This window comes from Gorilla gorilla, chromosome 3 (assembly GCF_029281585.2).
Source record: "Gorilla gorilla gorilla isolate KB3781 chromosome 3, NHGRI_mGorGor1-v2.1_pri, whole genome shotgun sequence".
Taxonomy (NCBI): domain Eukaryota; kingdom Metazoa; phylum Chordata; class Mammalia; order Primates; family Hominidae; genus Gorilla; species Gorilla gorilla.
In genome coordinates, this window is record NC_073227.2 from 108,798,067 (window position 1) to 108,824,319 (window position 26,253).

Genomic DNA, 26,253 nt, shown 5'->3' on the forward strand with positions numbered 1-26,253 from the left:
ACTCAATGTTTTATAGATTCATCCAGATTAATGCTTATGGCTGTATTTCATTCATTTTCACTCTGCAGTATAGTTCATTGTATGAATATACCATACTTTGCTTATCCATTCCAATATTGACAGATATATATGCTGTTTGCAATTCTTGTGTGTGTGTGTTTTTTTTTTGTCTTGTTGGGAGTTCCTCTATGAGAAAACATGCTGCTATAAACATTTTTGTTCATATCTCTTGGTTTTCTTGTATCAAGGATTGGTTCTGGTTTTCATACCTAATTCTAGAATTGATAAGCTACAGATATGTGTGTGTAGTTCTTTACTGGTAGTGACAAACTTCTAAAGCAGTTGGACCAATTTAAATTCTCTCCAGATGATGAGAATTCCTGTTGCTCCATGTCTGACTTTAACATTTTGAAAATATTTTTGATAGGAAATGATACCAAATTATGGTTTTAATTGTATTTCCCTGGTTCAAATGCACTAGAGCATATTTTCATGTTTGTAATTGCAATATTTGTTTCCCCTTCTGTGAAATGCCTGTCCTTGACTTTTGTTCATTTAAATGATGTTTGACTTTTTCTTACTGATTATAGAATTCTTTTATTTTGGACACTACTCTTTTGTCAATGATATGTGTTGCAAATACTGTATCCTAGTCTTTTGCTTTATGGTATTTTTTGACAAACTCACATTCTTAATTTTATTGTAGATAAATTTGTCAATCCATTTCTTTTTACTCCTTGTGTCTTGTTTTAAACTTCTTTTCTCCCGTAAAGGGTTTTGATTTGTTCGAGACAGGTTCTCCCTCTGTCATCCAGGCTGGAGTGCAGTGGCACAGTCTCGGCTCACTGCAACCTCTGCCTCCCAGGCTCCTGTGATCCTCCCACTTCAGCCTCCAAAGTAGCTTGGACTACATGTGCAAGCCACCAAGCCTTGCTAATTTTTATATTTTTTGTAGAGATGGGGTTTCGCCATGTAGCCCAGGCTGGTCTCGAACTCCTGAGCTCAAATGATTGACCCACCTCAGTCTCCCAAAGTCCTGGTATTACAGGTATGAGCCACTGTGCCAGGCCAATATTTGACTTTTTCTTAGTGCTTACAAGAATTCTTTCTATTTTGGATACTACTCCTTTGTCAGTGATATGTGTTGCAAATATTGTATCCCAGTTATAGCTTGTCTTTTGCTTTTATGGTGTTTTTTGACAAACTCACATTCTTAATTTTAATGTAGATAAATTTGTCTGTCCGCTTCTTTATATAATTTTACTCCTTGTGTCTTGTTTTAAACTTTTTTCCTCCCATAAAGGTTTTAAATTATTACCCTAAATCAGGGGTCGGCAGCTTTTTTCTGGAAAGGACCAGATAGTAAATATTTTAGGCTTTATGAGACATGTGGTTTCTGTCACAACTGCAGCTATTCAGTTGTTCAGGAGTAGCATGAAAGCAGCCACAGGCAATACAAAAAATGAATGGTCATGGCTGTGTTCCAATAAGACTATAAAAATAACAGAGGGCTAAATTAGGTCTGCAAAACTGCCCTAGATAGTATTGTAAGAGGACAATAGCCAAGGCCAGAGGAAGAGTACAAATGGAGGCCTAAAAAGGTTAAAAACCTATCTAACAAACTGTTAAAATAAAATATACTGTCCTCCTCTTTTGACAAATAAACCTTCATAATGACAGGGAGGGCCAGGTTTGAATTTAGAAATCTCAGTCTTCTTAAAATTCTACATTGAAAAATGGTGGCTTGCTGGGTGTGGTGGCTCATGCCTGTAATCCCAGCACTTTGCTCGGAGGCTGAGGCGGGCAGATCACAAGGTTAGGAGTTCAAGACCAGCCTGATCAACATAGTGAAACCCCGTCTCTACTAAAAATACAAAAGTTAGCTGGGTGTGGTGGCGTATGCCTGTAATCCCAGCTGCTTGGGAGGCTGAGGCAGGAGAGTCGCTTGAATCCAGGAGGCAGAGGTTGTAGTGAGCCAAGATTGCGTCACTGCACTCCAGCCTGGGTGACAGAGCAAGACTCCCTCTCAAAAAAAAAAAAAAAAAAAAAAGGAAAAAGAAAATAAAAAAGAAGTAGTAGCTTAAATGCAGCCCTCTGCTCTTCTTTTCCTCCCTTGATTTTGTCCCCACACCAGAAGGGGTGTCACATGCCCGTATGTGGACACCTCAGCCCATATGTCTGAATTCCATCCCATCCCCCACCACAGACCCTCGTTAGCCATCCCTGAGACTGGAGGATCTCAGTTGTGCCATAGTTCACTCTCTAGAGACCAAGCACTGGGAGAGGCCTGTGCCAGAAGCAGGCTTGGAATCATTTGAACATGGAATCCCAGGTCCTTGGTATATGCAGCCCAATCTAGAAGGGGATGTGTGGGCAGAAAATAGACAGGTCCCCCTGGCCCTGCAGACCCCTTATTCTGAGGGAAGAGGCTTGGCTGGAGGAGAGCCACTGCAAGAACCATGGTCCTAGGGCTGTATTCCCAAGTACCTGGGATTACAGGCGTGCACCACCATGCCTGGCTAATTTTTGTATTTTTTGTAGAGACAAGGTTTCACCATGTTGGCCAGGCTGGTCTTGAACTCCTGGCCTAAAGTGATCTGCCTGGCTCTGCCTCCCAAAGTGCTGGGATTACAGGTGTGAGCCACTGCACCTGGCCTGAATAGTGATTCTTATATTCAGCAAATTTGCCAAATTCTCATGTTATATCTAGTATTTACTTATAGATTCTTTTAAATTATTTATGTTTTCTTTTTCCAGTCCGTATATGTTTTATTATTTTCCTTTGTCTTGCTCTAGCTAGGGCTTCTAATATGATGTTAAATAGAAGTGGGGGAACAGTGGATACTTATTTGTGATTTTAAAGGAAATTTTTTTTCATGGACTATTCTTAGTTTCCAAAGGAAATGCTTTTAGTATCATTTACTTATAGGGGTTTGTTGTTGTTGTTGTTGTTGTTGTTTTGAGTTGGAGTCTCACTCTGCCCAGGCTGGAGTGCAGTGGTGCAATCATGGCTCACTGCAGCCTTGAACTCCTGGGCTCAAGTGATTCTCCTACCTCAGCCTGAGTAGCTGGGACTATAGGCATACACCACCATGCCCAGCTAATTGTTTCATTTTTGGAGAGACAGGGCCTAACTATGTTGCTCAGGCTGGTCTTGAGCTCCTGGCCTCAAGTGATTCTCCACCTGGGCCTTGGTCTCCCAAAGTGCAAGGATTACCCGGGTAAGCCACCACACCGGCTCTATAGGCTTTTTTTTTTTTTTTTTTTTTTTTCCCCCTGAGACAGAGTCTCATCCTGTTGCTCAGGCTGGAGTGCAGTGGCACGATCTTGGCTTACTGCAGCCTCTGCCTCCTGGGTTCAAGCTATCATCGTGCCTCAGCTTCCTGAGTAGCCAGGAATATAGCCACATGCCACCCCACTCGGCTAATTTTTGAGTTTTTTGTAGAGATGGGGTTTCACCACGTTGCCCAGGCTGGTCTCCCAACTCCTGACCTCAAGTGATTTTCCCACCTTGGCCTCCCAAAGTGCTGGGATTACAGGCATGAGCCACTGCGCCTGGCCTTCTATTAGGTTTTTGAAAATAACCTTTGTAGGTTAAGGATATTTCCCTCCTTTTAGAAATTGTTCCACATTTTAAATCTAAATGAATATTGACTCTCTTTTTTGAAATTCCAGTTATTGACATGTTAGACTTTTCCAGTCTATTTGGCATGTCCCTTAAGCTTTCTGTCATATTTTCCGTCTCATCGTCTCTCTGTACCCCATTCTGGATGGTATTTCTTCAGCCCTATCTTCCAGTTCATGAATTCTCTTTTCAGATATTTTGGTTGCTATTAATACTACCTTTTAAGTTTTTATTTCAAGTAGTAATGTTTTTCATTTCTAGATACTCAAATTTGTTCTTTAAATTTAGTTTCTTGCTCATTATTTATAATTTCTTCATTCTTTTCACATTTTCCTTTTATTTATCTGAATATATATGCCTTATAACTCAGGTATCTGAAGTCTTTGCAGGTCAGTTTCTCCTGAATCTTCCTCCTGATGTCTTTATGCTCATGTATTTTGTGATTTGTGTATATGTGAGAGCTGTCTGTTTTCCTTGGAACTTTATCTTTTGGAATTACTTGAGGGCTGGGTTTCTTCACAGAGAATTTTCTTCTGCCAGGCTCCTAGAGATACCACCAGTTTGGTAGTACTTTACATTTTTGGCTTGAAGCTTTTTAGAATTTGGTGGCAAAGTTGAAGGAGAGCTCTTTTGTAATTACAGATCCTATAGGGGATAATTTTTCCACAACTCAGCACCATTTGAACTTGGAACAGTTTGCCTTGTGGTCCTGGGGTCAAGGTGGAGGTGGAGTGATTGATATGGCAGTGGAGGAAAGAGCTTATTCATTTCTAGTTCATCCTTACCTGATGGTTTAACCCTTTTGGGTCTCAGACTTGTGGGGATAACTTCTCCTATGGACTCCCTAATTTGAACAGTCTAGGCTTTGCCTCCTTTCCCAAAGCCCCAACCATTGAAAATTGAAGTTTACATTCACCAGGTTGGGCAGATGCTCTCAAGGCAAATGCCACTTTCATTTAGTTTTTGACCTGATTATTCCATATCTACCTAAAAAATCAGTAATGCCTTTAAACATGTTTGTTACAGCTTTTCTTGTATTTCTAGGTGTTTTCGGTGGATCAGGGTACCTAATATATCATACTGCTGAAGAAAAAAATCTGCCATACTATTGAAAAACAATGGCTATTTTCAACAATTTTTAAAGTTTTTTTTACAAAAGGGAAAGGTTAATGAAAAATAATTTGTGTTTTGAAAAAATGAGAAATTATTGAAGAGCTCTGGGAAGGTATATTCTAACAAGCTTTTGCCACTTACAAGGAGAATCACAAGAAATACTGAAGCAGCAACAAAAGAAATCTTCAGGGGATCCCGCTTTGTCCTTTGACCGTAATAGATAATATCAGAATATGTTATATTTGTCAGGCTCCCCACCTCAGCAGGAGGCCACCAGGAACCATGAAGATGAAGTACCCATTTTCTCTGTGACTCTGGAGATCTTAAGGCTAATAATGATAATGTAAGGCCAAGATCATCAGATCCAGAGGGCCATAGTTACAGGGTGAAACAGTCTCACCAGACTTTGGGTGGTAGTACTGGGAGGCCTGGAATATTTGAGGTCTGGACGAGAGTCAGTAAGAACATTCTAGACACATGGTTTCAGTGCATATAGCCAAGATGAGTTTTTAGAAGACCACCTGAGAGTAATTTATTTCAGGATAACGCCCATCCAAGTCAAATACTAACAGTCACTAATGTCTGAAGTGTCTAGTGTCATTATTATTCATTGTCTTCACGACATGCCAGGGTGTTCATGTGTCTGTCATAATAACCCTGATCATATCATATGGGATGGAGGGTTGGAAAATTTCTTCTCGGTAGGGGAATGTTCCACAAATGCCTCAGCAGAGTGAATGTCTATAAGTGGTATATTATTAAGTCCTAAAGACTAAGACATGAAGAACTGGACCCCAGAGTACTTTGGGATATTGCATTGTTTTTTTTTTCTTTCGATTGAAAGTTCTTTAAAATTTTCCTATGAATTAAAAATAACTAGAGGTTTATCATTACATCATCAATCTCTACTCTTAAATCTTAGATATTCTTTATGTTCATGAAAATTTGGGGCTCTGGCGGTGGAGGAATTGGATAGAATTTTATTCTGGTCATTATAAGAGTGTTTCATTTATAATTTAATCTGATAATCTAATTAACAGCTATTAAGCAAAATTGTCTTTAAATACAAAACTTTTTCACAAGTCATATTTTATTTAAGGTAAACCAGGTGAAATGTCAACTACCTGAAAGTATTTTCCAAGTAGACGAACTCTTGCACCGTCTCAATTTTTTTGTAGAAGTATGCAGAAGGTACTTATGGAAAATGACTGTGGTAGGTATAGCATGTTTAAAGGGGGAAATTGATAATCAGTGAGTTAATACAGGCATTTCTTGTCCTCTGCAAAATTGCACAATAGAAATAGCAGGACTTGTGGGAAACGTTAAGACTCCTCAAAATCTATGCAATTTTGCAGTCAGAGTTCCAGCAGAAAAGTGATTGACACCTTGGGAGATGACTATGGGAGTATGAAAAATGCGCAAAAAGGAAAGGGTAGAAATCTGTCTATACTGTAATTAGAGAAGGACTAGTGGAGCTCTGATACCCTTAAAGTGGTCATACAAGGCAGTGAGACTCATCAGGAGCCAAGAGCCAAGACCCTGTGGGGAGAGTGTCTTGGGTGTAAGCACTCCTTTTTTATTTTCTGAAAATACAGTTGAAGGGCTCCTGCTGCCAAGGTAGCAGTTGACCCGAAGTGTTTCTTCCTTTCTCTGAAGGTTATAATTCTCCTTCTAGCACATCAAGTCTTGCCCAGCAAAATTCATGTATGAGCTAACCAGCTACCCATGTAATATCATTCTCCGTTTACCAAATGCAACTGAGCTTATTCGTATGGTAGAAACTCAGGTTTCAGCAGAACAGACCCTTTGGGAAAGCATCCAAAGTTTATAATTCGTTGCTAAATTAAATGGGCACTAAACATTCTCTTTATATACCTTTCATTGACACATATAAAACACATTTTCTACTACTGGTACTATGGACCAGTAATTTGGATTGCTTTTGTTGGAAGTACTGAGACCTTAAACCATCAGGGATGTAAGGCTATGAGGTAAAGTGTAAGGTTTCTCTGTCCTTTAACTTATCAGAATTATTGTCATTTCCATTTTTAGGACACTTCAGAAAATGTAGAATGCTGTGTCATATTCAGTCACTTTCCATTTATCTTTAATAATCTGTCGAAAATTAAACTACTACATACAGACACACTTTTAAAAATAGAGGTATGTATGCCTATTTGTCTTCATTAGCATAAATCACATGCTAAGTACCTTCTTAATCATGCAGTATTTTGGGGGTGATAAGAGAACCACCTACCAGTGAAACCAATGGTTGTGGCATTCAAGGAGCTTATACTCTAATGAAGAAGGCAAGGCAGACTGTCATAATTTGAATCATCTTCACCTTAAGGCAAATTAGGGCCTTGGTAGCAAGGGATGGAGCTTGGACAACTGGCCTAGTTGTCGGGTTTTTACCTGAAGTTGGCAGTGGCAGCCTGTAGTCTTCTGAATAGCACTCAAAGAGGTATAACAAACTTGGGCTTGATTAGGTATAACAAACTTGGGCTTGACTAGCACCTATGTAAGGAGGCACAATCTAATGAAAAGATACGGTAGCAGGAATAGAAGTGGCTGAGGATTCCTGAAATTAGGAGCCCAATAAATGGCTACTACTCTGTGATGGTGCCATAAAAGAGGTTTGTACAGATTCCTCCCTTTTCTATGTACGGTACTGTTACTAGCTGAGGTGGTTATGTTTGTAGATGTATCCAGCAAAGTGGATGGATATTTTATCAACCGTTAACAAAATATTTTACCACCAAAGTAGTAAAATTGGGCAATTGAAAATTCCCAAGGAATTGTATCAGATAATCCCTGCCTCATTGCAATTTTATAATGATTAAATTTGTTAATATAGGTAAAGCATTTAAAACTGCCTCACACAAAGTACCCAAAGGGTTGGGTATTATTATCACTTTTACATATGTAGACATATGTTATATGTATGTATAATATTCAAATATATGTCCTTAAAGCAGATAGTTTCATATAATGCATTTACCATAATAAAAATGGGAAATTGATTTATGAGTTCTGAGTATGACTGTAATGAAATATTTAACAAAGGGAAATCAAAGAAAAAAAGATAAAAGAACTTTGTTTTGCTTCAACTCTTATAACCTATTCTCTCCTGATTTTAAACAAGGTTCCAGAGATAATTTCATAGAAGTAATATTTGACTACTCCTTTTTCTGCTAAAAGCATAGACTTTTTTTTTTCTTTCTTTTTTTTTTTTTTTGAGAGAGAGTCTCCGTCGCCCAGGCTGGAGTGCAGTGGCGTGATCTTGGCTCACTGCAACCTCCACTTCCTGGGTTCAAGCGATTCTCCTGACTCAGCCTCCCGAGTAGCTGGGATTACAGGCGCCCGCCGCCACACCCAGCTAATTTTTGTATTTTTAGCAGAGACAGGGTTTCACCATGTTGGCCAGGCTGGTCTCAAACTCCTGACCTCAAGTGATCCGCCCGCCTCAGCCTCCCAAAGTGCTGGGGTTAACAGGCGTGAGCCTCCGTGCCTGGCCCTGAACCATAGACTTTAATGACCTAAAATTGCCATTTGGTTTCAGAATGGACATTCTGTCTGTCTGTCTGTCTCTCCCACTCTCTCTCCCTGCTTGTCTCTCTTCAGTTAACTTCTTAGGTAAATTCTCCCTTAAAATCTCTTGTCTTGGTTTTTTTTTTCCTGGAGTAGGCTCTTTGGTGACATCTCTCATAACCTGGATTTTTTTTCCTGCAGCCTGTTTGCTTTCTAAACATCTGAACTTCTCTTCGGAATGAGAGAGCATCATGTTGCAGTGCGCTGTTTCAGTGGATACCAATACATCTCTTAGCCTGTTAATAAGTAGCTTTGGTATCTTAAGCATTAATAATTGTGTGTATAGGAGAAAGTGGTCCTTTAAAACCTGCAGTTGGTAACTTACTTGCTCATCCAGGTTGGCTCCACAAAGGCTTTGATTCTTCAGGTCCCTTGTTTCCTCTGCTCACTGAGACTAAATACTGATGTTATCATTTATCTTCAGTGGTGCATATAAGGTTCTTTTCATAAATGTGACCTGCACTTATAAGCAGAACCAGTTTATTCTGCTTTCCAAATTTTTACTTAGAGAGGGCCAATGGTAAAATGAAGTATAATATTTCTGTTTCTGTTTTCGTAGGGTAAAAAACATAAAGCTTATCTTAGGTCGGCAGCAATTGAGGAAGAAAGAGAGTCTGAATTCGCTTTGAGGCCCACGTTTGATCTAACAGTCAGAAGGAATCACTTGATTGAGGATGTTTTGAATCAGCTAAGTCAATTTGAGAATGAAGACCTGAGGAAAGAGTTATGGGTAAGATATAATTCTCACTTAATGTTTTTGCTGCTGAGAAAAGAAAAACATAAAAGAATGTAGCAAAGGGTTTCATAGAGAGGAAGTTATCTTCCTTTGCCACAGAGGTTGTTTATTTTAGGGTTCCTCTGATTCCTTAGTTGCCTTTGAGTTTTGGGTGATAGCTGTGGGCACTCACTCAGTATGTTTGGGCTAAGGAGCAGCAGGCAAAGTGGTTGTTCTCCCCACACCCTGCTCAGGTAGATAGTTCAGTGTTGGCCCTAAGAGGTCCAGTCCCTTCTGAGGTCTGGCCTAGCCTGGCTAGCACCACCCTTGAAGGGTTTCAGTGAGATGGTTAGCATAGAGGAGAATTAAGGGGTTGTTTTTGTTCTTATGCAATAACCTAAATTGGGACAGGCATGGTGACTCACACCTGTAATCCTGGCGCTTTGGGATGCTGAAGCAGATGGATCACCTGAGGTCAGGAGTTCGAGACCAGCCTGGTCAACATGGTGAAACCCTGTCTACTAAAAATACAAAAATGAACCATGTGTGGTGGTGGGCGCCTGTAATCCCAGCTACTCTGGAGGGTGAAACATGAGAATCACTTGAACCCAGGAAGCAGAGGTTGCAGTGAGCCGAGATCATGCCACTGCACTCCGGCCTGGGTGACGGAGCGATACTCTGTCTCAAAAAAAACAAAAATAATAACCTAAATTGCTTTGTAGAAAAGAGAATTTTCTCTTTAAATCCTACAGTTATTTTGGGGTATAATTGTAGATTTGACCATGTTCGGAAGATCTTTAACTGATTTTTTGTTTAATTACCATATAATTTGTCTTATTAGTAAATATTTGATACTGAATCATAATGACCAGTAGATCTTTTGAGTGCTGTCCTTGTGGCAAGAACTGTTTTAAGTGCCTTATACCTAATTTTTTAACCCTTTCAACAACACTATGTGGCAGATTCTGTTTTTCCCTCATTTTACAGATGGGGAAACTGAGGTACAGAACTATTAGGTAACTTATCCAAGAGTAACCCAACTGATAAGCATCAGAGGATTTGGGCCCGGCCATTAAGCACTAGACTTTCTGCTTAATGAAGACGGATAAAGATTGGCCTGATAATATTTAGTAAATGGAGTATTTTTGATTGGGGAACCTAGTTTATCACTTCTCCTACTCAGATTAAAGAAAGATTGACTTTACTAAGTCTCAAGATACCGATTTAAAAGCATATTGCACCCAGACACAGTGGCTCATGCCTGTAATCCTAGCACTTTAGGAGACCGAGGTGGGCAGATCACCTGAGATCAGGAGTTGGAAACCAACCTGACCAGCATGGTGAAACCCCATCTCTACTAAAAATACAAAAATTAGTTGGGTGTGGTGGCAGGCGCCTGTAATCCCAGCTGCTTGGGAGGCTGAGGCAATGAGAATCGCTTGAACCCAGGAGGTGGAGGTTGCAGTGAGCCAAGATTGCCCCACTGCACTCTAGCCTGGGCGACAGAGCAAGATTCTGTCTGAAGGAAAAAAATATATATATTGCAGTTAGAGTTGGCATTTCCATGTATTTTTACACACAGATAATTGTATAACTCTAATGAACTCGTTATGTGATTCTATGCTTTGCCAGTCAGTCCTCTCGATTATTTGAGTTCCACTTTTATGTATTGTTCATTCAGTTTTTAAATTCAGGTAACACTCAGCATTTACCATTTGCAGGCTCTGTGTGAGGCATTTTACATGTATGACCCCTGTAATCTTTCTGATAATCTTGTGGGAAAACTGAGGTTTTATGAGGTCGGGCAGCTTGTCCTTAGTAAGAAGAAGGGGAAGGGTTTGACACCTGGTCTTGCTACAAAGATTTTTAATATTTCACTATTTCACCAAGAGGAATGGCAGAGGCAGCATCTAAATAAATAAACTGTTAAGAGGAGATTTCTGGGAATGCTAGTATAACATCTGGGTAGAAATGTTGAACAGGCTGTTGGAAATGACTGTCAATCAGGAGAGAAAATGCACTGAATCTGAAGGTTAAATACGTATGGGTGGTAAACAAAGTTTAAGGAGAAAATGAGCATCCAGGGAAAGAACAGAGAGAGAGGACAGAAGTGTTAGGATAGAACTGTCTGCAATTCTGTTTCTAGAAATTAAGCCAGCAGGAAAAAGAAGAGAGAAATAAAACCGTGAAGAGTGCTTCATAGGAGAAAGCAAGGGAGAAGATTGTGTCAAGAAAAAGGACATGATCAGAAGTGGAAAATGAGTTAACGAAATCAAGGAGATGAGATATGAGAAAAAGTCCTTGGAGCTTGGGGATTTACAGTTCTTGTTCTTCTTGGAGAGACCCATTTAAGTGGAGAAGTGGGTTTGGAAGTTGGCGTATATCTCTGAAGTTTGGCAAGAGTAGAAGGAGCCCGTGTTTGTATTGGAGACAATGTGTTGGGATTTTTTTTTTCCTTTTAAGGTTAAGGGGGACCTTAACATGTTTGTGAATGGAAGTGAAGGATTCCAGGAAAAGGCAGGAATGGAGGGGTGACTGAAGGAGCAAAGATGGGTTATGATAGCATCCTCTTGGGAGGGATTGGTGTCAGCAGTAGGGGTGCAGCCTCCTCGGGGAGCAAACAGCCACTTCAGCAAACACCTTATGTGTGCTCTGGTTTTTTGAATATCCTGATTTTTATTATTTATTTATTTATTTTTGAGACAGAGTCTCACTCTGTTGCCCAGGCTGGAGAGCAGTGGTGCGACCTTGGCTCATGGCAACCTTCATCTCCCGGGTTCAAGTGAGTCTCCTGCCTCAGCCTCCTGAGTAGCTGGGATTACAGGTATGCATCACCACACCCAGCTAATTTTTGTATTTTTAGTAGAGACGGGGTTTCACCATGTTGGCCAGACTGGTCACGAACTCCTGACCTCACGTGATCCGCCCACCTCGGCCTCCCAAAGTGCTGGCATTACAGGTGTGAGCCACCACGCCCGGCCAATTTTTATGAGTTCTTTCTGTTTATTTTTATTATACTTGGATCTGATGACTATAATAGTGATGCCAGTTGAGGTCAATTTAGGTAAAACTTTTACCTAAAGTGGTAAAAACTTTAGGCTCTGGGGTTTGACTGACATAGGATTAAATTTAGGCTGTAGGCCGGGTGTGGTGGCTCATGGCTGTAATCTCAGCGCTTTGGGAGGCCGAGGTGGGTGGATCACTTGAGGTCAGGAGTTCAAGAGCAGCCTGGCCAACCCAGTGAAACCCCATCTCTACTTAAAATACAAAAAAATTAGCCAGGCGTGGTGGTGCATATCTGTAATCCCAGCTACTCTGGGGGCTGAGGCAGGAGAATCGCTTAAACCCAGGAGGCGGAGGTTGCAGTGAGCCGAGATCAGACCACTGCACTCCAGCCTAGACAACAGAGTGAGACTCCATCTCAAAAAACGAAACAAAACAAAAAAACTAGGCTGCACCACCTGACTATTGTATAAACTTAGAAAAGTTACTTAAATTCTCAAGGCCTCATTATCTCATAGAATTAATGTAGAGATTAAATATGATAATATAAGTAGGATACTTACCTCAATGCCTTCCAAATACTTGGGTCCACAATTAATGTTAGCTATTTACTATTATTAAATGAGACTTCATATATAGCAATATAGAGCCCTGGAAGTGATGTATTATTTGCTCTGTTTCCTCAGGTTTCATTTAGTGGAGAAATTGGGTATGACCTCGGAGGAGTCAAGAAAGAGTTCTTCTACTGTCTGTTTGCAGAGATGATCCAGCCGGAATATGGGATGTTCATGTATCCTGAAGGGGCTTCCTGCATGTGGTTTCCTGTCAAGGTAAGTTCCCTCTTCTTTGCTTAAGGTATTTTGCGACAGAAAAAGTACACCATATACCATAGAAAATTAGTTTGTCTAGACTATTTCATGTTAGGAGAGGAGTATTGATATAATTGTGGAGATAATGTATAATTCTAATAAGGTGATTATTTTCTTTAAAATGGAGTTTCCTTTTCCTGGGTTCCCATGTCTGTTCACATCGAACTCAAGCAATATATTTTTTTGATCATTTATATAATGCATGGATTAAAAAGGAACCCTCTCTTTTTTAGGTACTCATTCTTTGTGTCAGTTCTGTTTTCCTAATGAATTTGAAGACAAAGGCTGTGGAAAGAAATTGTGAAAACTAGTTTATAAGGATTACTGAACCTAATGTATTTTTATTGCTGGTATGCTTTTAGGAACCAAAACTGTGGCAGGGATTTATTTGGTTTTTTATTTGTTTGTTTGTTTTGTTTTGCTTTATTTTTGAGACAGAATCTCACTCTGTCACCCAGGCTGGAGTGCAGTGCCATGATCTTAACTCACTGCAACCTCCGCCTCCCAGGCTCAAGTCATTCTCCCGCCTCAGCCTGGCGGGATTACAATAACTGGGATTACAGGCTCCCGCCAACACACCTGGGTAGTTTTTGTATTTTTTGTAGAGATGGGGTTTCACCAGTTAGGCCAGGCTGGTCTCAAACTCCTGACCTCAGGTTATCTGTCCATCTTGACCTCCCAAAGTTCTGGGATTACAAGCATGAGAGTGGCAGGGATTTAAATTGACTTAATGACCAAATATTAGGTTGGTGCAAAAGTAATTGCAGGTTTTGCCTTTACTTTTAATGGCAAAACCTGCAATTACTTTTGCACCAACCTAATATAAACCCTAAACATTCTTATCTCAGGCTTTAAATTTTTCAATTTGAGATTTGATTTTATGAAAGAGAAACAAAGATTTATTTAATATAAATATTTCATTGTACTGGTAAAAACTCATAATACTTTAAGATTTTTTTTTCGCTTTTCAGCCTAAATTTGAGAAGAAAAGATACTTCTTTTTTGGGGTTCTATGTGGACTTTCCCTGTTCAATTGCAATGTTGCCAACCTCCCTTTCCCACTGGCACTGTTTAAGAAACTTTTGGACCAAATGCCATCATTGGAAGACTTGAAAGAACTCAGTCCTGTTTTGGGAAAGTAAGTAAACATAGTTCCTGAGAAAGGACCCTTTCTAACATATATTTAGGCAAATATTTAAGTACACGCGCTTCATAATATTTCCATGTTCAACAGCAGCATTTTAGGTACTTTAGACCAGTTTTAACTTTGACAAGAATTGTTGGATGATAATTTCGTTTTCTAAAATTAGGAAGTGTTGATTATTCCCATAACTAGTCTTCAATGTTTGCATTAATCTTTCAACTTTTTCTGTGTAGGAACAGTCATGCACAGAGCACAGGTTACACCTTGGTGCAAAATCTGCTAGTGATATTTATGTTAAATGTTGTTTCATGTCATCACCTTTAAAATGGAAACTTATTTCTAAGTTAAAAGACAAGCCACCACCTCACCAAAAAATGGCAACAGTAAAAGGGTTTTAATATCCCAGCTGTGTAAAGCATTCCTACACATCCATAAGAAATATTCACAAAGTATCCAAGAAGGCAACCTGGCAAAGAAGCAATAGAAATGCTTCCTAAATAAAAATGTCTTCAATCTCACCAGTGCTCATAGAATGCATATTAACGTGAGAGGCTAATTTATACTTCAAGTTGACAGTGGTTTGAAGTGTTGATGCTATATAGTATTAGCAAGGGCTTGAAAACTTTCATTTTAATTTCAGGTATTATTTGTGGAAATATAAATTGGTACTCCTTTTCAGAGAACAGTGTGGCAGGACTTAGCAAAATCAAAACATATTTGCCTTTTCAACTCAACAATTCTACTTCTAGACATTTAACTTTCAGAAATACACAACCATGCAAGGATCAGTGTATAGTAATATATACTGTATTTATAGTTTATAATATAAAGACTCCCTAAGTGTCCTTCACTAAGGGAATGATATATTTTTGATATACTTATGCAAATGGAATACTACAGAGATTTTTATTTTTAAAGAGTAAGAACAGGCCAGGCATGATGGCTCATCCCTGTAATCCCAGCACTGTGGGGAGGCTGAGGCAAGTGGCTTGCTTGAGCCCAGGAGTTTGAGACCTGCCTGACCAACACGGCGAGACCTCTTCTCTACAAAAACAAACAAACAAAAACAACAAAAATTAGCTGGGCATGGTGGCACATGCCAGGAGGCACACCTCAGAAGGCTGATGCAGGTGGATAGATTGAGCTCAGGAGGTCGAAGCTGCAGTGAGCCGTGATCATACCACTGCACTCCAGCCTGGGCGACAGTAGAAGACCCTGTCTCAATTAAAAAAAAGAATAAGAACAGTAATATGATTCTAGTATTATTATCATCCCTTTTTTACAGATTCAGAAACTAAAACACAGAAAGATTAGGTAACTTGCTCAAGGCCCCATAATGGCAGAACGATGATCTGAACACAGTCTGGCTCCAGAGTCTATTAATTGTTTATACTAACTGTACTAATAAGATAAGGAAAAAAAAATCAAAAGCACAAGATTTAGAAAGAAGGAGATAAATTTGTCATTATTATTTTACTGGAAACATCGAAGATAACCTAAATAATAATTATGCCTCAAAAGACTGATAATTAACAATGTACATGAACTAAAAGATCTTTAAATTTGTATCATTGTTTCTCAAACTTAGGTCTTAAGATTCTCTTAAAAATATTGAGGACTCCAAAGCGCTTTTAGTTAGGTTGGTTACATCTGTCAATATTTACGGGATTAGAAATTAAATATTTTAAACACAGGAATACACAAATATCTGTTAGCTATCAGAGCATTCCACAATATCATATAGCCTCATGAAAACTCTTCTGTTTACTCACAGCAGAATGTGAAAAGAGGCAAATAACATCTTAATAATGTTATGAAAATAGTTTTGACCTCATGAACTCTGTAAAGGCCCAAGGATTCCCAAGAATTGCTGGTCTGGCTCACATTTTGAGAACCAGTGATCTCTGTGTTCAGTAAAACTCAATTTTAATCCCAGGAGGCTTTTTATTAAACTTGACAACCTGGTTCTAAAATTTATATGGATGAACAAAGGGTCAAGAATAGCCAGAAATAATTCTTAAGGCAAATAAGGATGGAGAACTTGGTCTGTCAGCTATCAAGAATGATTAGAAAGCTGTGTTAGTCAGGACAGTATGATGTATGTTATTGGTGCAGGTTTTCCAATAGAACAGAAGATAGGGCTCAGAAATGGACCCATGCCTATGTGGAACTTTATTAGAGGTGACATATTTGATCAAGGGGAATAGCAGTACTACTCAATAAATGGAACTGGAAAAAAATGATATCTATCTGGGGAAAAAAAATGAAAGTAGATCTTTGTCTTATGCCATACATGATAATCACCTCCATGTGGATGAAGGATTTAGATATTAAATGCAAAAATCATGAAAATACAGGAGAATGATCTTTCTCACCTTTGAGATTTCTTAAACAAGACATGCAATGTACCAACAGTAAAGAAAAGATTTAATACATTTAACTGCAATAAGATTAAAGAACTTCTCTGTTCATCAAGAGGGTGTTAGAAAAATGCAAAAGGGAAGGTGCTGTCAGGGTCTGAATGTGTCCCCCACAAAATTCATATTTTGAAGCCTCATCCCCAGTGTGGAGCCCTCATGAGTGGAATTCATTCCCCTATGAAAGAGGTCCAAGGGAGCCTGTTCGCCCCTTCCACCATGAGAGGACACCATTGAAAAGGAATGGGTCGTCACCTATTCCCTTTAGATTCAGACACCGAATCTGCTGGCACTTTGATCTTGTGCTTCCAAGCCTCCAGAACCATGAGCAATAAATTTCTATTTATAGATTACCCAGTCTAAGGTATTTTGTTATGGCAGCGTAAATAGACTAAGGGAAATTGCTACCAAGAAGTGTGGTGTTGGAAGCAACTTTGGAACTAGGTAGTTAGTAAGTAGTGGAAGAGTTTTGAGGCACATGCTAGAAAAATCATGTATTGCCCTATAGAGCAGTTCTGGCAAGGGCTCAGAAGAAGAGGAGACCTCTAGAGAAAGCCTTGGTCTTCTTAGAGATTACCTAAGTGGTCGTGATCAGAATGTTAGTAGAAACGTAGACAATAAAGGCAATTCTGATGAGGTCTCAGATGGAAGTGAGGAACACATTGGAAATTGGAGGAGAGGTGCTCCTTGTTGCTACATAAAGTGGCAAAGAATGTGGCTGAATTCTGTTGTATCCTAGTGTTTTGTGGAAAGTCAGATTCTTAACAATGAAATAGGATATTTGGCAGAAGCAATCTCTAAGCAAAGTGGTAAAGGAACAATATGGCTTTTCTTGACTGCTTATACCAAAATGCAAGCAGGGAGAATTATTTAAAGTGGAATTTATCATTAGAAAAAAAGCCAAACTTAAAGATTTGGAAATTCTCAGGCTGGCCATGTTGTAAAGAATGCAAACGTGTTTGGAAGAGAGCACCAAGGGTATGGCCAGGTGACTCTTTTTATTAATAAAGAGGTTAGTGTGGATGGGTGGAAGCCTGGTGCTATTCATCACGACAATGGAAGAATGACCCCAAAGGCATTTCAGAGATAATTGGGGGCTGTCACTCCCATCATAGGCCCTGAGTGCCAAGGCCTGGAGGACAGAACTATATCAAGAGTGGTTTTATCTGCCCACAGGACCTGGACATTTGACGTCCAGCGCTGCCTCAAGTCCCTACTCATTGCATTCTGGCACAGTGCTCCTCAGCTGACCCAGGTGTGACTCCAGTGGCCCCAGGTGTGGTGTGGTCACAGTGGCTGTGCCATCTCTGCTGGCACAGAGTGCACAAGCTGTGGGGCCTTGGCTTCTCTCACCTAGATATCAAAGGATACTCCACAGAGCCATGGGGTCCAGGCAGAGAACTGGCACAGGGTTGAGGCAACTGCAGAGAGCCCCCACTAAGGCAATGCCTAGTGGAGTCATGGGAGTGAGGCTGCTCTAGAGACCCCAGAAGAGCCACCAGTGTGCAGTTCCAGCCTGAGGGAGAATCAAAAGCACCCAACACTAATGTGTGAGAGCCTCTAGGGGTGGGCTTTGCCCAGCAAAGTCATGGGTGTAGGGCTGCCTGGAAACTTAGGAGCCCAACCCCAAACCCAGTGTGTCCTGAAAGTGGGGCGTTGAGTCAAAGATTATTCTCAAGCCTTAAGATTTAATGTTGCATTCATTTTGAGTTTTGGACTTAGTTGGGACCTATTACCCCTTTCTTATTTCTATTATTCCCTTTTGAAATGGGAATGTCTATCCTATGCCTGTTCCACTGTTGTATTTTATTTAATTTATTTATTTTGAGACAGAGTCTCACTCTGTGGCCCAGGCTGGAGTGCAGTGGTGCAATCTGGGCTCACTGCAACCTCCACCTCCCAGGTTCAAGCGATTCTCGTCCCTCAGCCTCCTGAGTAACTGGAATTACTGGCACATGCCACCATGCCTGGCTAATTTTTGTATTTTTAGTAAAGATGAGGTTTTGTCATGTTGGCCAGGCTGGTCTCAAACTCTTGACCTCAAGTGATCCACCTGCCTCGGCCTCCCAAATTGCTGGGATTACAAGCGTGAGCCACTGTACCTGGCCTACCATTGTATTTTAGAAGCAGGTAACTTGTTCGATTTCACAGGATCACAGCTGGAGAACAGTTCACCTCCTTCCCCACAAAAACAAAAACAACCCACAATGAATAAAACATGGTCTGTTACTTCACAATACAGTAATTTAAAAACCCAGTGGGGAAAAAAAATCAGTTCAGATTCCACCTTATCCCAGAGGCCTTTCCCTATGTCATGTATCCCTTCAGAAAAATTTAACTGTGCTCTTTTAAGCCTATACCTGTGTGATTTCCGTAGTTCTCTGGCTGCACATACCTCACTGTATTGTAGGTGAGACTCCCATCAGCATACCTCACCTTCAAGTCCCAGAGTATTGGCAGTAATATCTTAGTCTCAACTTTACATCCCCTATGTCTGCTATAGTAGGGGTTACTTAAATGTTTGTTGAATAAATATTTGAGTGAATGAGCAAATACAATGAGACGTGTTATTTCAAAAGCATGTATAAAGCATCATAGGATGATAGGATGGAAATAATTTAAAAATTGGTTACTGTCCATTTTGATGTGACCTCTATTCTCACAAATGCCCTGAAATTATTAAGGTAGTCTAATTTCAGGTGTTTCTTAAGCTTGATGATATTGGGACAAGAGGTGCAGAGAAGGTCCTTTGACCCACCTCAGAGTTACTGATACCTGAAATTTAATATGAGACCTATTCTGTAAGTAAAGTTCAAAAGCTTCAATAAAGGTAACGCCAGTTTGAATGAATTCACTATCAGTGAACGTTAGAATCCTTTTCTAAATAGAAACCTACAATCATTAGGTAGGGAATTTAGGGTAAAGGAACGAGAGCTGTCAAGCAGGCAGGCAGCCTGCAGAATTGCAGACAAGCTTCTTAAATTTGACATGTTTAGTTGAGGTCTGGCCCTGTTTAGACTATCAGTAGGCAGAGAAAGAGGTGCTGTGAACTATACCTGACCTCATACCTTCAGAATAGCTATACACTTGACATTTATTTTAGATGCTGTGTCTAGTGATCATGGTTATTACCTTTTTAAAAGCAAGATTATTTTTTCCTTAGGAATTTGCAAACACTTCTGGATGATGAAGGTGATAACTTTGAGGAAGTATTTTACATCCATTTTAATGTGAGTAACAATAAAAGCAGATAACAGATTAGTTTTAATCTGATTAACCCTTTACATATTTAACTAAACATGTCAACTTTTACTTAAAAAAAACCTGAATAAATTAGTGAAAAAGGTATTGTTCTTCATCATGATCTAGGTGCATCAGTTAGATTTTACTATGTAACAGCCAACCCTAAAACCTAGTGCCCTAAAAGAACAAATAGAATTTTGTGGGTTTCTGAACTGGGCCGACTTGGCTAGGCTGGATGGTCTACAGTGGTGTCACTCACATGCCCAGTCACTGGCAGGCTGGTTGGGTTATAGGGTATCAGCTGGAACAGCTTGTCTCTGTTCCCTGTGGTCTTTCATTCTCCAATAGGCTAGCTGAGGCTTTTGAAGCAAGACTGCAGTCTTTATTCTTCACATGGTGGCCTTAGGGTTACAGAGAGGAAGCGATAGCAAGCCCCACCACACATGCTTCTGCTTCTGTCAGATCCCATTGGCTAAATAAAGTACTTCACATGGCCATGCCGAGATTCAGTGGCTGAAGAGATAGCCTCTCCCCTTGATTGCAAGTGTTGCAAAGCCACTAGGCAAAGGGGCAGGAGAACTAGGATGGGAAGAATTCATGGCCATTTTTGTAAATCTACCATACTGGGTCTATGCTGTATGAAGTGAATACTGAGATGTAGCAATTTTCCAATTAATTTGTTTAATTTGATCAGTTAAAATAAGAGAATTCAAGCTTTGAAAAAATTTATTTTTATTCAGTATGATAGGGTGTAATTTTTTGTTTGTACATTCCTTGCTAGCTTTTATGACAAAAATGTATATTTTAACACATTCTTTTTAGAAAGTATGCTCCAAAGTGTTTTTATTGATGATAGATTGTTCAGAATTATGTTGGAGATATTATCTGAGTTCATTTGCGGTTACAGGTGCACTGGGACAGAAACGACACAAACTTAATTCCTAATGGAAGTAGCATAACTGTCAACCAGACTAACAAGTAGGTACAAAAAATGAAATGGTTGGTTTGTATATGTACTATTTTTATTTTACTGAGCTCTAAAAATTCCTTTTAGCTCTTTAATTTTTCATTCTCATTAATCATTTTTCACTAAGGCAGAGAAGTTGGTGTGTGTTGTATGTGTTTTGACATATATATCATGGAGTTTATATTGTGGTAAGGAATGGAAATGGCTTTCTCAGAGAGACCTTTCTATTTCCTCCTGTCCAAAATTACAACACCAACATCTGTCCCTCTTTATCCACTCGTTCTGCTTTTTCTTTTCATATCACACATTACCTACCTTTAGGGTTTATTTGCTTATTTATTTCTCATTGTTTCTCCAATGATAGTGAATGCGGCAGGGACTTGGTATGTATTCTTCACCACTGTATATTCAGTACCTAGAGTAGTCTACAGTGGTGCCTGATACATTGCAGGCACATAGTAAGTATTTGTTGAAAAGGTTACTGTGATATTTTGACTTCCCAACATCTAATGGAATGCCATTTAAAGCCATGGAGTTTGGAATTATAGAACCTTCCCTTGATAGTTGGTCAGAGTGGCAAAGAGATCTCTAGGAAGCATGCTGGCCTACGTCACATCTTTTTCCACGATTTCTTAATCTTTTTTTTTTAACTTTGTATTGAAGTATAACCTATATAACAGAAAATTGCACAAGTCATAAATGTACAGTTTAGTGAATTTCACGAAGCAAACATGCGTATGTAATTACTGCCAGATCAAGAAATATAACATTTCCAGCTATATAGTTGTGTATTATATGAATACATCACAGTTTATTTATCTGTAGAATTTTTTTTTTCTTTTGAGATGGCGCCTCGCTCTGTCACCCAGGCTGGAGTGCAGTGGCGCAATCTTGGCTCACTGCAACCTCCACCTCCCGGGTTCCAGCGATTCTCCTGCCTCAGCCTCCCGAGTAGCTGGGACTACAGGCGCCCGCCACCACGCCCAACTAATTTTTTGTATTTTTAGTAGAGATGGGGTTTCACCGTGTTAGCCAGGATGGTCTCCATCTCCTGACCTCATGATCCACCCACCTTGGCCTCCCAAAGTGCTGGGATTACAGGCGTGAGCCGCTGCGCCCGGCCTATCTGTAGTATTTTTGACCGACATAGTGTATTTCAAGTTTTGGACTATTATGAATAATGCTCTTGTGAACATTCTTGTACATGTGTTTTGTTTATGTGCAGGCATTTCTGTTGGTATGTAACTGGGAGAAGTGCTTGGTGCCTTGTGGTTGCCCCTTGCTCCATGCAGGCAGAATCAGTGCTCCTACCTGAAATTCATTTGGATATTGATATGGATGATGCCATATGTAAGCCAGAGAGTATGAAAATGTTTAGTACATAATGGGGCTTTTTGGGGAGAGCTGCACAGGCATCCAAGCTGATCTGTTTGGCTTAAGTGAAGAGAGAGGCAGGTGGCTTTAGTTTTTATGGTGGTTCCATGGGGCCAGGGTCAGGGTTCTCATTCAACCCAGAGCATGCGTGGGGAAGTTTAAGCCATGCAGCCATCAGTGGGTGCCCAGGGAGTGAGCCTGTGTTGTGCAGATTTGGAGGCGAAAGGGGAAAAAGGAGGAGGAGTGGGACTTGAAAGCTGTTAGTAAGCAAGCATAAAAAATGGAGGCACACTTTCATCAGTAGGGTACGACAGTTCTAATTGCTCTATATCCACTCTAATAGTATTACTAGTCTTTTTTAAATTGCCATTCTGGTGGATATATAGTAGTATTCCATTGTAGTTTTAATTTGCATTTCTCTGATTACTAATGTTAAGCACTTTATATGCTTATTGGCTGTTTGGATATCCTCTTTTCAGAAATAATTATTCCTCATCTTTAGTCTATTTTTCTGTTGCTTTTTTTTTTCTTGTCAGTTTATGAGAGTTCTAGATGCAAGTCTTTTGTTGGTTATATGTACTGCAGATATCTTCTTACATACTGTGGCTTGTCTTTTCACTTTTTAAATGTGTCTTTTGATTAAACAAAATTTGTAATTGTAATGTAGTCTACTTTATCAATATTTTCCTTAATGCATAGTGTTTTTCTGTTTTCTATTTTATGAATACTTCCCTATCCTAGGGCTATGAATATATTCCCCTGTATTTTCTTCTAGAAGCTTATCATTTTATTTCTCACATTTAGATTTATGATCCACTTTAATTGATTTTTTAGTAAGATGCAAGGTATGGATCAGGTTTTATTTTTTCAATTTTTGAAACTGATTATACTGAACCTATAGATCAATTTTTGGAAAAAATTGACATCTTAAAATAATGAGGCTTTAATCCATGAATACAGAATCTCCATTTGTTTAAATCGTCTTTTGTCATTGAAAAAATGTTAGGTAGTTTTCTATGTAGAGATCTTGTTGCAATATTCTAAATAGGTTTCTTGGATCATTTATTGTATTTGAATCTTCTCTGTCCTTAAAAATTTTTTGTCTGCTTTTCTGTTAGTTACTAGGAGAGGTATATTAGCATCTATACTATACATGTGGATATGAGTGTTTCTTTAAGTTTCGTTATTACTAAGCACATAACAGATTTTTGAATTGTTTTACCTTCCTGGTATATGACTCGGTTGTCATTAGTAAATGTACTTTTCTATCCTTGTCTTGTTTGTCTGATTTTAGTATAGCTACGCCACATTCATTTTGGTTGATGTTTGCATAGTGTATCTTTTTCCCTTCTTTGACTTTAATCTGTGTTTTCACATTTAAGTTATATATGTTATAAGCAGCATATGATGGAGTTATTATAAAAATTACATTAGGGCCGGGTGCGGTGGCTAACGTCTGTAATCCCAGCACTTTGGGAGGCCGAGGCAGGCAAATCACAAGGTCAGGAGTTTGAGAGCAGCCTGGCCAACATGGTAAAACCCCGTCTGTACTAAAAATACAAAAAAATTAGCTGGGCGTGGTGGCAGGCACGTGTAATCCCAGCTACTTGGGAGGCTAAGGCAGGAGAATCTCTTGAACCCAGGAGGTGGAGGTTGCAATAAGCTGAGATCGCACCACTGCACTCCAGCCCAGGTGACAGTGCGAGACTCCGTCTCAAAAAAAAAAAAAAAATTACGTTAGATAATCTCTAGTAACTATGACAGTCCATGGCACATGGTAGGTACTCAAAAACTGTTAGGTATTCTAGCTTTTATTTTTAGCCCCTCACCATTTTGTTCAGGATATTGCAGTAAGTGGAAATAACATTTTGTTTTATTAAAGGAGAGACTATGTTTCTAAGTATATCAATTACATTTTCAACGACTCTGTAAAGGCGGTTTATGAAGAATTTCGGAGAGGATTTTATAAAATGTGCGACGAAGACATTATCAAATTATTCCACCCCGAAGAACTGAAGGATGTGATTGTTGGAAATACAGATTATGATTGGAAAACATTTGAAAAGGTACATCATCAAGTCTAAGTTGATTAAATTCAGTTTTCCTTCCTATTTCCTCAATAACTTTTTTTTGTATTTTCTCTAGAATGCATGTTATGAACCAGGATATAACAGTTCACATCCCACCATAGTGATGTTTTGGAAGGCTTTCCACAAATTGACTCTGGAAGAAAAGAAAAAATTCCTTGGTAAGTATTATATCAAGGAATAGATCTGTAATCGTATATCTTTTTAATGGGATAAAAATTTCCTTTATGATAAGTACCATTTGCAACAAATCATAGTGTCAGAGCTACGCCTAGTCCAATTGAACATCCTCTGTGTCCCAACATCAAAAAACAAATGTTAATATCTATAAGCAATCTTTTCCCCTGTGATTTCATCCCTTCTTATTGCTTTTAAAGTTTTTGTTTCTTCATCCAAGCTAAATATCAAGCCTTCTTTCTGTAGCCCTGTCATCATTCACTTATTCAGCCTTTTTGGGATTAACTAAAATATTTTATTTGGCTAATTTTTACTGTTCCTATATTATTAATACTATATTTGCTATTACTGTACACAGCTATTTTATTTGTATCTTTAAGCTTAATGACTTTCTCATTTTCTATTTCCTTACTTTTGAGAAATATTTATCTTCTATTTTTATTTTTGTGGGTAACATGTATGTTAGAAGATATTCAGACTTAATAGAAGCCCAACCTACCTTTCCAGTCTTAACTCCTAGAGGAAATTTTTGTGCCAACCAAATAATCCCATTGTCTGAACACTCCTGAGCTCACCTTGCACCTTCCCACCTCCAGGCCTTTCTCTGAAGTTCCTTCTCCTGCCTTGAACCTCACCTACCTCCTTGTTGCCTTTCTAAACCTTTCCATCCTTAAAGGTCCGGCATAATTCTGAACTCTTGGAAATCCCCTCAGTCATCCCAGCCTGGCTCTCTCTCCTTATTCTCAAGCATAGCATTGACTCAGGAGGCACTTAACTCCATGACATCTCTTCGGGCTGTCTTATACCTTATAGCTTTTCTCTTGCTATTATGTGTCTTTTTCTTCACAAGAATCTAATATTCCCAGTCAGACTTTAAGCTGCTTGAGGACAGTGACTATGTGTCAGACATTGTTCGAATACAATCCCCAATGCACTGTCAAATGTAGGACACTGCACATGGGCTCACAATGAAGTTTTGTGAATAAATAGATTTTTTTCTCTGTAAAGAGATTTTGGTCTCCATGTAAAACAGATTGCCTAATTTTATTCTTCTTTTTAGTATTTCTTACAGGAACTGACAGACTACAAATGAAAGATTTAAATAATATGAAAATAACATTTTGCTGTCCTGAAAGTTGGAATGAAAGAGACCCTATAAGAGCACTGACATGTTTCAGTGTCCTCTTCCTCCCTAAATATTCTACAATGGAAACAGTTGAAGAAGCGCTTCAAGAAGCCATCAACAACAACAGAGGATTTGGCTGACCAGCTTGCTTGTCCAACAGCCTTATTTTGTTGTTGTTATTGTTGTTGTTGTTGTTGTTGTTTCTCTACTTTGTTTTGTTTTAGGCTTTTAGCAGCCTGAAGCCATGGTTTTTCATTTCTGTCTCTAGTGATAAGCAGGAAAGAGGGATGAAGAAGAGGGTTTACTGGCCGGTTAGAACCTGTGACTGTATTCTCTCCCTTGGATACCCCTATGCCTACATCATATTCCTTACCTCTTTTGGGAAATATTTTTCAAAAATAAAATAACTGAAAAATTAACATAAAAGTCTTATTCACTATTCAATGTGTTTACCAGCTCTTTTGGAATTGCTATCATTGCATGTAAGATATATCAATTATAATATAGATTAAGCTGTGTCTCTCACACAATGTTTGCATGACTTGACCTGAAGGGATACTCTTTACCTTAGAAGTTTTTTTTAAAAAACTTGTAATTATCTACCCAATATCTGTTCTCTCCTTCTTTCAGTACAGATTCCCTACATGGTAGGAGTGGCATTGTTCTCAGTCTTAAAATCATACATTTCCCAGCCTCTCTTCAAGGTAGGGACAGGTGGCAGTGGTGACAGTTATTGGGAGAAGCTTCTGAGGAAGCTTTTTTATTTAAATGCTGTTATGCTTTTAATGGAGTTAGGTACAAA

At 39.2% G+C, this 26,253-nt stretch overlaps 1 protein-coding gene across 2 annotated transcripts in view; it reads left to right on the top strand.

The window, feature by feature from the left end:
* Window positions 1-25,877, top strand: part of HERC5 (HECT and RLD domain containing E3 ubiquitin protein ligase 5) — a 49,766-nt gene extending 23,889 nt beyond the window's left edge. The window contains exons 14-23 of one of the 2 annotated variants that reach the window (XM_019025377.4): window positions 5,838-5,951; window positions 6,791-6,901; window positions 8,889-9,059; window positions 12,734-12,877; window positions 13,888-14,054; window positions 19,641-19,707; window positions 20,628-20,698; window positions 23,944-24,127; window positions 24,207-24,309; window positions 25,386-25,877. In XM_019025377.4, coding sequence (XP_018880922.4) covers window positions 5,838-5,951; window positions 6,791-6,901; window positions 8,889-9,059; window positions 12,734-12,877; window positions 13,888-14,054; window positions 19,641-19,707; window positions 20,628-20,698; window positions 23,944-24,127; window positions 24,207-24,309; window positions 25,386-25,591 — 1,338 coding nt within the window. In that variant the 3' untranslated portion in view covers window positions 25,592-25,877. The remainder of the gene's footprint in view (window positions 1-5,837; window positions 5,952-6,790; window positions 6,902-8,888; window positions 9,060-12,733; window positions 12,878-13,887; window positions 14,055-19,640; window positions 19,708-20,627; window positions 20,699-23,943; window positions 24,128-24,206; window positions 24,310-25,385) is intronic. The other variant, XM_055384642.2, reaches the window with a different exon arrangement.
* The last annotated feature ends 376 nt before the right edge of the window (window positions 25,878-26,253 follow it).